We start from the raw sequence: 12,667 nt of genomic DNA on the forward strand, positions 1-12,667 counted from the left end.
ATTTATTTTGTTTTTACTATAATGTGTGATGTTTTGCCTTTTGAAATTTTGCTTGTCTCACACAGTCAACCCTGCCTCACTAGGCTTGTACAGCCTCAACACTTCTCTTCCTCTGCCGCTAAACCGGAAGAGGAGGCAGGATTTGACTGCCATCAGCAAATCAAGTTTTTCTTAATTTGTTTCAATGAAAAGATAGCTTTTGTTAAACCCTCACCTATTGGTCAGACTCTCAATAAACATTTCAATCCTTTTTTTTTTTTTTAAGGCACAAATGTGTAGTTGTCTCAGTAGTTGTCATTGGCAGCAATGTCACTGTTCAGAGGATGCTTCATTAGAGCAACAGGGCTCAAATGAAGAGCACCTCCAAGTGTTTATCCAGTATGAATGAGTTAAAGACCCTTGTCCTTTCAGACTGGTTCAGTGAAGCTGTAACACCCTATTTATTGTTGTTTATTTGCTTGCTTTCAGCCTGGGATACAAGCCTTTCCTCAACCTGATCCGACCACAGCTCCAGAAGCTAGTGGAGGTGACCCAAGAGCAGGTGCAGCCCGAAGCTTTCCAACCAACCAGCACCGCCAAGCTGGTAGAGCCTGTTTGTCCTTGGCCAGAGGATAGCCGGGGGGGGCCTGCAAGCCTCAACACCAGCGTGCAGAATGAGGAGGGCAGCGGTGCCAGCCGGCTGGAGGAGGAAATCCCCGGGGAGGAACAAGAGGAGCAGCCTTTAGAGGAGGGCACATTTGACTGCACTCTGTCATAACAGGAGAGTGTGGTGGGTGGGACACACGCAGTATTAATCAGTGCTGTAGCTGGGCATTCACCAATCTGCAACCCAGGAGGCACCGATAAAGACATTGGCCCTTTTTTGTTTTAAGAAAATACAGAATCAGTAGTATTGCATTTCTTTTTTTATTTAAAAAAAAATAAATAGTGTGGCTTTCCCAGATTCATGAATATTAGTGTATCACGAAGAGAATATTTGAATACCTGCCATTGTAAGCAAAACACATAGGGGTGAAAAGATGGCCAATTAAGATATTAGGCTGACTACCAAGCATCTAAAGGTGATTGTTGGGGAAAGCAGCCACCAAACTTGGTTTAAATCTTGACAATAAAGTTTTTAAACAATTGAATCAGAGCAAAGACCTGATTCAATTGTATGACTTACCCTAAAAACAAATGTAAAACTATACATAACTGAATTTAAATAAGAAATAACCCAAGTGTATAAGGCATATAAGGCTGAACCTGTCTTATGATCGCCCAATTCTTGGAGTGCTGCATTTCTTAATGTGATAATCACATGGTGATGAAAGCATTAGGGTTGGATTGTAAGAGATTATAAGTATTCTTGAAATGTTCACATTTGTGAATCGGAATAGACGATGCATTCATTTCAAAGAACCCAGCTTAAAAAGAAGTGTTTTTACTGGTACTGATGTTGAGTGAATATTGTTTTTTTGGGTTTTTTTGCAGTAACCGGAGGTAATCATTTTTAAGAAAATTGTTTCATTTGTGTTTCAACTCCAACATGCAACAGACACCTGAGATGTTCATTACCTAGGATGGCTGTAAGCTCACATATGGGCCCAGTAGAACTGCATTAAAAAACATGTACCTTACACAGGGGAAGAATCCTGGTGTTCCCCGTCCCACCAGCCTCCCCCCAAACCATTAGAAGTACTTGTAGAAGATGAACACTTGCATTCTTTTATACACAGTAACAGGAACAAAATGCTAATCAAATGGGGTTTGGGGAAATTATTCTACTCTCGGGGATACTGCATGCATAAAGCAGTCGGATATAATGTCATCAGCATAAACTGGTCATTTCTCAAAAGTTTTACTGTCAGCAAGTGCTAGTTATTTCCTGACTCCCTTGACAGTATTGCAGGCACAGGATTAAGTTAAGAGTCCTTTTTTTTTTTTTTTAAACCACTGTAATTGTCTCAACCACCGTGGCTACAGTTCTGCTTGGGAAACCAATAGTAAATGAGGGGAACGAAGTTTGAAAGCAGAGTTGAGTACCAGTCAAATCTGTTTTTTGTTCTTTTTATCTGCTAACTCAGAATGAATCTTGTCTTAGTCTAAGTGTTTTGTATAAAGTGTTTTAAAAGCCTATTGTACCTTATTGTAAATACTGTTGTATAAAGGACCCTTTTCAATTTGCTGACTGCAGCTCTTGTGTGTATTGAATGGTACATCTTTGCATGAATGTGGTATGGCTTTTATATCACTTGCAGTAGCTGTAGGCTCAGCAAAAACACAACTGATGATGAACAAGTCTTAACTGTAGTGAAAGCGACAAAGAACAAGGGATAAGAAAATGGGCTAAGCTGTACTGGGAGCAGAATGGGCCCTTTTCTTCAGAGAACTTGGAACAAGGAGACCGCTGCAGAAGTTCTCCTTAAAAAATGTTTGGAAAATATTTATGTTGAATACAGTTAAACAACCAGTTGATTCAACTATCAATGCTCAATATTGATCATGTCAATATTTATTCCAAGCTCCTGGCTAGCTATTATTGTACTTGTCAAGCAGAAATTATTTATTTTCAGCTCTTATTTATTGCTCTCGAGCATTCGTTCTTGGAGTGCAACTGCATCTCATGAATGTAAATAGTACCAAAAAAAAAATCATGTACTCTTGTACCCTAACGTCTTCATTAATATGTAGTAATGTAAAAGGATGCACACTAAAGTAAAAAAAAATCATCCATTTCAATGTATTTTACTAAATAAATATTATCATTGTATACATGTATTTAAAAAAAAAGAAGAGATCATTTATTTTCATCCTCGTCATAGTTCTTTACTTCTAGACCAAATGTGCATTCAAGACATTGACAAAGTATTTTAGAAGTATCATATCTTTTTTCATGTATTCTAATAGTTTCTACCTACAGCAGTATTACATATATTGGCATACATTTGTAAAGATGCAATTTAAATAAATTAATGCAGAAATGTTACTTATTTTATACAAGAATGGAGTGGTCTATTTTTATAGAGCTTTACTGTATACGATTTTCTCTTTTGTTTTCTTTATATGGACCAAAGTGTCCCAAACTGTTACCTGCCTTTGCTAAACTAACTCCACCCCATTGATGATAAAATTGATAGGGTCCTATCCAGTTTATAACACATTATAATCTTTATTTTTTTATGCAAGCTTTTTTTTCTGGATAAGACCAGATAAGTCCTGTTGGTACTTCACTGTCACTGATCTGTGCACTGTCCCTGGGGGCACAGCTGTCAACAGTTTGTTTTTATTGCTGCCTAGGCTGTGTTGTTGCAGTTTTATTTCATTATTTTATTGTGCTGACCAAAGAAAATATGTGATGAATTTTGACTCATTCAGACTGTTTTTCAAAAAAGTTTTTAACTGGTTTAATTTGATAGATAAACCAAGCCATTGCACTTTTGAATGGATGATTGTAAAGCCACTTCTGATTGGTTACAAGTGTTTCCACAGCAGCATCTCAGAGTGGCCAGCTGAATCATCCCAGGAATCCTAAGATAAAGTGTGATTCCATCATTCATAAGGATAATTTGGGTGAAACCACTCAAACTTGTCCTCCTCTCGTGTACCTTGGCATTAAAAGAAACTATAAATTATTGGCTTTTTTAATGCACTTAATGGGGTGTATTTTAATCATTTGTATAGTGGTGCACCTATATACACTTTAATTCGATATACGAAATACAACTGTATGAGATGTACAGCAGAAATGTTTTACTTTTTTTTGGGTGTTACCTATTAAAAGGTTGAGCAATATGTGAAATACACTGTTCTCCAGGTGAGAAGTGAAAACTGAACACAAAGGAAGTTCATCCTCAGAAAATTAATAAACAACTTTTAACATGGAAAATAACATTCTTTTGTATTCAAGGTGGTGTAAAACATTCTATTGTCATGGTGATAATGGTATTCTAAGTGTTAGAAATATTGTATTTGTTTTTTAAATTAAAGCATGTAAATATGTTTATGCAAGGGTCATCTATAAATAAATTCAAATTAGACATAATGTGTCAATATTGAGTCCATGGGTTACAGAAATAACAACAGAATACACAACACTAACAGTAGAATAAATTGAACTGACCTGTTAGATGAACTTTCTTTACCTTCCATTTCCAATTCTCCCCCGAAGATGAGACCTTTGTGTCTTGAAAGCTGATGTATTTTAGCAATATTCAGCTGATGCTATTAAAAGGAATTGCTTAAAAAGTTAAAAAAATAAAATAGTGAAAGGGTTTTCAAACCGAGTAACATTCTGAATGCCAGGGCACCGATAATTAAGATCTTCCGCTGTTTAGTTCATTAAAATAGACCCTGACATCTCTGCAAAGCCTTTGCTGTAACTGAGAATAACAGGTTCCAGAGAAGGGAAAGGTTATTGATTTTCAAACTTGGTACCAAATTCATATGCAGGTCTTTTGAATTACCTTGATTACAGTGTGCAGGTGTGTTAAATTGCGTCAAATATTCAGCTGAAGATCAGCCCAAAGGCAAACAGGTTTTTCCTTCCGTTGAACAAATTGCATTTTCCATTTCATTTCATGGTAAAATAACTTAAGATGAAATTAGAAAGTCATTTTGGATGTTGATTAGCCATCAGGCTTCGCAAACCTGTTTGTGACACACAAACATTCAGGTTAGCGGAGTATAAATGCAGAATGCAATGTCATGTATAGTTTTTGTCTCTGTACTATTACTTTTTTTATCGGTTTTCTGTACATAAAGAACAACAATAAATTATTAAAAAATAAAAAAACAATCTTTTTGTGTTTGTGTTTTAGCATAGAGGCCATTGAATAAATCAAATGCTTTTAAACAGTGTTTGTCAACCACCAATGTGAGATGAACAACCAAGAACCTTTCTTGAGGCATTAATACTGTCTGTTTCTGTGCAGTGGATTTTTGTTATTTAGACACATTTGTGTTATTTAGACATAACTGTTAATGTTTTGGTAAAATATTTTATTTTAGCTGCATTCTCCACTCTTTTCCATATGTTAATCAATCAATCTATTTTATATAGCGCCTTTCATAGTGGACCACCATCACAAAGCACTTTACAAGATAGTGAGGAACAATGGAGAATACATTAAATACAGTGAAATACAGGACATAGTACATTAAATACAAACAGTAAAAAAAAATGCAATACATTAAATACAGGCATAATACATTAGATACAAGGCTAGGATGTGAATTCTAAACATTGTGGATGCGTGTATCATACAGAATCATACGAATAAGATGGAGTGAAAAACCTGAAATAGCAATTTAGACAACAGCTAATAACAGATATCAGGCTTAAAGAGCATTGAAAGCAAGAGAGAACAAGTGGGTCTTGAGAGTTGATTTGAAACGAGCGACTCTGGGAGAGTTCCAGAGAGTCGGGGCTATGAAGCTAAAAGAGTGCTCTCCAAGTGTGGTGCACTTTTGCTTGGGTATAACAAGCAAGTCAGAGTCAGAGGAGCTCAGCTAGCGTGCAGGGACATAGCGGGTCAGCAGGTTGGAGAGATACTCTGGACCTGTGTGATGAAGGGCCTTGTAAGCAAACAGGAGAATTTTGAAAGTAATCCTGAACTTTACAGGTAGCTACTGCAGCTGGGCAAGACGGGGTAATGTGAGCATGTTTTTTACATCGGTAAGGATCCTAGCAGCGGCATTTTGAACCAGCTGTAATCAGTTTATGGCGCGTGACGGAAGACCACCATATAGAGAGAGTTGCAGTAGTTGAGTCGAGATGAATGCATGACAGAGTATCGCTGCATCCGGGAGGGAAAGGTAGGGACGGACCTTTGAGATGTTTCGGAGGTGGTAGAAGGAGGATTTGACTAGAGGAGATTTGGGCATCAAAGGAGAGGTTATTATCCAGAAGTACACCAAGGATTCGTACAGTGGGGGAAGGCAGCAGCAGGCAGTTTCCAAGGTTCAAGGAAGCAATATAGAAATACTTGAGTTTTCAATCCTACTAGAGGAAGTTCAGATTTGTTAGTGTTGAGCTGAAGAAAACTGATCCAGGCCTCGATGTCGGATGCAAGCTGAGAGCCGGACCATGGCAGAGGGATATCCAGGGTCTAGTTTTAGGTAGAGCTGGGTGTCATCTGCATAGGAGTGAAACATGAGGCTATGTTGGCGGATGAGATGACCCAATGGAAGCATGTAGATGTTGAAGAGAAGAGGCCCAAGAACAGACCCTTGAGGGACACCGCAAGTGACCGGGTTTGCTTCAGCACCGCTTCCATCATAGAAAACAGACTGCATGCGTCCAAATAGGTACAGCCAATATTTCAATTAGAATATGCCTGTTTGTCTGTGTTCAAGTAAAATGTTATTAAAATAACAGTAAAGGTTTGCTCTCTGCCTCGGTTTGGGTGAGGCTGTAAGTAATCTAATTACCTTTGGATTACTTACCATAGTATAGCTCCCACAAAAGATTACTGGAAATGCAAGGACTGTGATGGTGCACTTTCTTAGAAATCCTTTTCTCAGATGATGTCTGAGGAAAGAGTTAGACACTCCCACTTCAATTCACACTGCCCCTGTTATTCACCTGAATTCAAGGTAGCATTCTCCCTGCTTTGCAGTGGTGTTAGGCAGTTCCCTATCAAGTACGAAATGTAACCATTACCGAATGGGTATTTACCTGTAAAGACCCCAAAACCTGAATAGATATACCAAAGCTGCGTGCCAGCGGCTGTGATGCAGTCATGCCCGTCCCTGAGGGCATAAGAAGACTGCACACACAGATACCAGCATCATTGTTTCCTTTCAGAACTGAACCCAACAGGAGAGCCACAGACAGATACCTGTTACTTCTATCTGTGTCTATTTCACTATTTTGTATTACACTACTAATGTGATCATTTTTGGCATTGCATTATTATTACACGCCATTTTTGCACAGCCTGTTGCTTGTTACGTCCCGCAGCGGCCTTGTGCCCCACATGGAGCCGGTGGCTTGTGTCGGCCCTTCCCAGGGATCAAGCAACTTGAGTCGGCAGACTTATGCTCTCTGTAAAGGCTGCTTAGCTCCGGCTGGAGTTTATTATTAGTTGAACTGTAACATTGTGATTACTATTTTTTGTGAGAGTTCTTCCACTGGTCTGTTTTTGTGTTTTTTTGTTTTTTTTTTGTAGAAACATGAGCACAGCTGCTAGGCTCAGCAGCTCTGCGTTGACCGAGATTCGCGCATCGTTTTAGAGTGCTTGCAGTCTCTGCCACGGTAGCTTGCTGCCATCTTGGTGCCTGCTTACTTGTATGCGTTTGGACTGTTTGGGTTTGCCAGAAGCTATACAGATGGGCAACCCTGTATATTGCTTCTTATGGTAACGTGAACCGAGTAGACCTGTAGGTCACCGACTCGCTCCGTTCCTGACCCGGCATCCACCGAAATGGGTTCGAGGTTACCGCACCAGTACCATACCGACCCGGTGCAAGTCACCGCACATGTACCATAACGAGGCCGAGGGTACCGTATTGACCCGGTACAAATCACCGCACATGTACCGAGGCTGAGGGTACCATACCGACCAGGTCCAAGTCACCGCACATGTACCATACCAAGGCCGTGGGTACCCTAATGACCCGGTACAAGTCATCGCAAGTGTACCGTACCGACCCGGTACAAGTCACCACATGTGTACCATACCAAGGGCACCATGCCAAGGGTACCGTACTGACCCAAACAAGTCACCGCATGTATACATAGTGTTCTGCATTTTTGGATTTTATCTTAAAAAAAAAAATTCTGGGAACTTTTCAGACTTTGTTTTATATACAGGTATATTAAAATAGGGATAAAATCGGTAAAAATAGTTTTTAATTGAAACATCGGTAAAAATCTCAGTATACACACTTTACATGTGGAATATGATGCGTAGCAGTTCTGATTTCTGATTAAGTTTAATGTCCCTGGCATGTATGATGAAGCAGAATCTGTGCAAGTCAAAGCCATATTTTCCCAAGTTAGCTGGTTGGGCCTACTTTGCGAACATTTTGGCAATCGCTGTGCTGATGGAAATAGTATCTACAGAAGGTATGAACATGACATCAGCACAAAACAAGCCAGATTTATTCGCCTTGAAATCATAAAAAGAAAAGAAAATTGACAGAACTGGGCAATGCAAGCCATTGGGAGACGCGTCAAAAATCACACTGGACATTTCCATCAATGCGTTCTATAAGTTTACCAACTAAAGCATCACCATTTTCTGTCAAATATTTACGATTAAGATTATCGGAGATGTACCCTACTTAGCTCAATCCAGACTGTTGTCATGCTGATGCGCTGGGGAGACTGCACTGTGGTTGATCCCCGGAGCCAGCATCGCAGCCGTTGTGTGTGCTGATGCGCCAGGGAGGCAAAATAAGCTGATCCCTGGAGCCAGCATTACACTTCAGCCATTAACACCAGACAGAAGGATATCTACATCATCATATGGAAGGAAACGTAAATGGATGGAGACACATATGGATCCCATTAGTTTACTTCAAAGCTACGCCTTAGTTGGTGCTTATCTTGGCGAGAGCCGAGTTCAAATCAGCATGAAGTTTTAACATCTACTCTCGTATGATGGAATCAATCATCATGAAAATTCATAACTGATTTACGTTTTCTCCCCATTCCACATCCACTAAAAATATAATATTTTCGTGTATTTCAATTTTTTTTTTATTATTATTTAGTAGTCGCCAATTATTTTTCATTATTTTTTTCCAATTTTGAATATCCAATTATCCAATATTATTTAAGCTCAGCTCACCGCTACCACCCCTGCGCTGACTCGGGAGCAGCATACACATGCTGTCCTCCGAAGTGTGTGCCGTCAGCCGACCACTTATTTTCACACTGCAGACTCACCATGCAGTCACCTCAGAGCTACAGCGTCGGAAGACAACGCAGCTTACAGGCAAGCCCACAGGCGCCCTGCCAGACTACAGGGGTCGCTGGTGCACTGTGAACTGAGGACACCCTGGCTGACCCAAACATCCCCCCCCCACCCCGTCCTGGGCGGCTTTTGGCCAATTGTGCACCGCCCCCATGGAACTCCCGTCCAAGATAGGCAGTGGAATAGTCTGGACTCAAACTGGCGACGTCCAGGCTATAGGGCGCATTCCTGCACTCCACGTGGCGCGCCTTTACCGGGTGCGCCACTCGCAAGCCCTTCAATTTAGTTTTTGATCAAGCTAGTAGTTACTTCGCCCAGTAATTGCCACAACAGTCAGACTCTGATTGGCCAACATAATCAGGTGATAATGTGTTTGTGAAGTGAAGTGAACCACATCTGAACGTTATTTGATCCTCTGACGTCTAAACGTCTGCTGTATCCTAGGATACAGTGTAGGGCTGCTTATTACAATGTCGGAGTCAAAATAAAACAGTATTTTAATCAAAATATTGTGTATTTCCTAGAAAACAGTACCAGGAAAATATTGAATAATAGACAACAATCAGGTATAAATCAGTAAAAACCGACTTCCAGTTAAAACAAAATCCTGAAATTTTTCAGTTAAAATTCCTATATAAACCGGAAACGCAGAACACTACATATACAGTACCGAGGGTACCATACCGCTTGTTTCATTTTTACTGTTCAGTTTTTACAGTACTGTACACTGCACTGTTACATTACTGTGCAGCTGCGTTGCTGCTTGAGTAGACTGAGGCAATAGTTACACTGCATTGCATCATGCCAGGGTTTTTTCCTGTGACATATGCAAGTCAGTCTCCCAGTGGAGGATAAGCACGGCAGGTGCACTACCTTCCTAGGGTCAGAGCATGCAAAACAGGCACTCAAAACAGGCAATCACTGGCTTCTGTGAGTTTTGTGCAAATTTTGCTAAGCGCAAACTGGAGAAACGTGTGTCTCTCAGCTCTGAAGAGCGATCCATGTCCATTCCACTTGGGCAGGGCTCTCCCCCATTGTTTGTTAAAGACGTGGCTGCGTCCTCTCCAGGTGGCTCTGGGCCAAGAGAGAGTAGAAAAAGTCCATGTAAGAAGCCATATTTACAGTCTTCTTCATCATCCTCTGCCTCCCCTTCTCCTTCTGCTCCTCCCCCTCCGAAGAAGCGGAAGAGGAAGAGCTACTGGTCCAAGAGACTGGCTGACTCAGAGCAAATGGAGAAACTCTGGGCAGCTGTTTCCCATCAGAGCACAGTGCTTGCTGATCTGCTGCTTAAGCGCAGTGCTCTGCCTGCCCCCCCTGTTCCCCCCCTGTTAAAAAACATTAAAAAATTGCTCATATACCATTATCCATTACAGGATAACAACCAGGATACTCACAAAATACAAACTACATACCATATCTCATTTAAAACCACATATCCATGTTATACAAAAATGATACCTCTACATTATGACAAAACTGAATGATATATAGTATTTTACCGCAATAAACAAAATAATAACCCTGCATACAAATAAAACATTTTCTTATCGTGTGACGGCTTGAGGTCTGCTGATGACAATTAAAATTTTGCCCTGCCAAAGTAGGCTTCTCTCCGCTTATATTTGGATATGAGCAAGTCCATAATTCTTCCAGTATTTACAGTGTCAGTTCTGTCTTTGTGTCTGCTAGCAAAGCCACTGCATTTAAAGTTATCTGGTGCATACTATGCCTTAGATAGATCTCCAGCCATCGCTAAGCCGAAAATGAACATTCAGCTGTGCAAGAAGTCATTGGAACAGTGAAATATAGTTTCAGCACTGTCTTTACATCTGGAAACAGTATTTTAGTAAAAGGACAACTTTTGAATTTGGTTCCAAGTGTGGTCAGCTTGGTGACATGCTTTATGATTGCCGCGCATTGAGCATTGTATGTCTTGACAACATTACTTAGCATTGCTAGTTGTTGTGGAAGTTTGCTGATAGTGGTCTCTTAGTTTCTCGACTGCATTTTGCTGTTGCTCAGTTTCAGTGTCCACTTCCTTGTCATTAGCGAAACTTAGCAGTACGTTTTCAATATTCTCCAGAACATTTAGGTCTTTGTAGACAAACCTACGTTTCAGTTCGCCATTGATAGCATCATTACATTCGAAACAATACCTGCAGAAAACATTTTGGTGCTATTACAGGTATTACCATGTACTTATCCAAGTCTTCAGTTTTGTTCCAAAATACCCCAAAGTCCTGTCTCAGCCTATTTAACTGAGATTTCAGTGAGTCTACCAGCTGCCTAGCTGTCATGGCATCCATAGATTGGGCCTCCCCAGCCCTTGAAACAGTGTCTGTTACTTGAAATACAGTCTGAGACAAAAGCAAGCCAAAAAGAGTTGAACATTTTTCAAGGTTTGATTGTATACCTTTTGTAGATACGTCATTTCTATTGTTGTCAACAAGCAGTCCATCTCGTTGCACAGTGGGGCTTCATAGATTTAACACCAGTGTCTGGATCAGCTAATTCCTTCTGCATTTACTCAAATACATTCAAAAGCTTTGGAGACAATTTGATAAGATTGTAAATTTCTGAATTGGTCTGGAAGCACAAGCCACGTCTTGTACACAAAGCTGCAAGTTGTGATCTGTACTGACAATCTGGTGTGTCTGTGGTTCTGCAGGAAGAGGGCAGCAGTCTCGCAAGATCCGCCTGTCAGTCATGGTGATGACACAGAGGTGGGGAAGATGGTGTGTTTGCTTTCCCTCTCTCTGAGTGGCTGAGAGGCGGGCCTTGGGGGATTGCTCGGCCCATAAGAACTGCGCGCGGTTGTGCATTGGGGTGGCCAGAGAGAGGATACCCAGTGATGCTGGCGGAAGACGTCAGTATAAACAAAGAACAGGCAAGCACGGTGAGAGAGTGAGATAGCCTGCCTTGAAAGAAACAAAAAAAATAGAAGAAATAATTACGTACCCGAGGGGACGTGTGTAGCTGTACAGGGAACTCTGGCCACCCAAGTGTATAGGATAACTGAGCGTAGGTCGGAGGCCCGTACTGACCGGCTTAGTAAGCATAAGCAGCAATTTTGTTTTGTAGTTTTTTTTTGTTTTTTTTTTAATTTAGTTGTTGCCAATTATTTTTTATTATTTTCTCCCAATTTGGAATGGCCAATTATTTTATTATGCTCAGCTCGCCGCTACCACCCCTGCGCTGACTCAGGAGGGCGAAGACAAACACACACTGTCCTCCGAAGCGTGTAGCTTGCAGGCAAGCCCGCAGGCGCCCAGCCAGACTACAGGGGTCACTGGTGCACGGTGAGCAGAGGACACCCTGGCTGACCTAACCCTCCCTCCCCCTGGGCGGCGCTCGGCCAATTGAGCGCCGCCCCCTGGGAGCTCCCGTCCTCGGTCGGCAAAGGAATAGCCTGGACTCGAACTCGCGCCGTCCAGACTATAGGGCGAATTCTACACAAGTGCTTTTACTGGATGCGCCACTCGGGAGTCCTGTTTTGTAGTTTTATTACTGTGTTTTATTTTCCCTTTTTCTTTTGCCTTTTGTTTTCATTATTATTTTGAGCACCTGTGAGTGTGCCAATTTCTCACTGTTTTACCAGTATTGGTATTCCTGTGGTCCTGTGTACCATTGTCTGACAACAGCGCCCTCTGCGGGCAATAAGAAAAACATCTGAAACAATAAAACTGGGCACCAGTGCGGTGTTTGCAACTAAAACTTCTGTCTCCCGTGTGTGTCAGTGAATTACCCACCACCCTTCCGCATGT

At 41.1% G+C, this 12,667-nt stretch overlaps 1 protein-coding gene across 1 annotated transcript in view; it reads left to right on the forward strand.

Moving 5' to 3' along the window:
* The window catches only part of LOC117421140 (guanine nucleotide exchange factor subunit RIC1-like), a 126,013-nt gene extending 121,179 nt beyond the window's left edge, over positions 1 to 4,834 (forward strand). The window contains exon 26 of the mRNA XM_034035124.3: positions 469 to 4,834. Within this exon, the coding sequence (XP_033891015.3) occupies positions 469 to 757 (289 nt within the window). The 3' untranslated portion in view covers positions 758 to 4,834. The remainder of the gene's footprint in view (positions 1 to 468) is intronic.
* Positions 4,835 to 12,667: the final 7,833 nt, after the last annotated feature.

This window comes from Acipenser ruthenus, chromosome 1 (genome assembly GCF_902713425.1).
Source record: "Acipenser ruthenus chromosome 1, fAciRut3.2 maternal haplotype, whole genome shotgun sequence".
Classification (NCBI taxonomy): Eukaryota; Metazoa; Chordata; class Actinopteri; order Acipenseriformes; family Acipenseridae; genus Acipenser; species Acipenser ruthenus.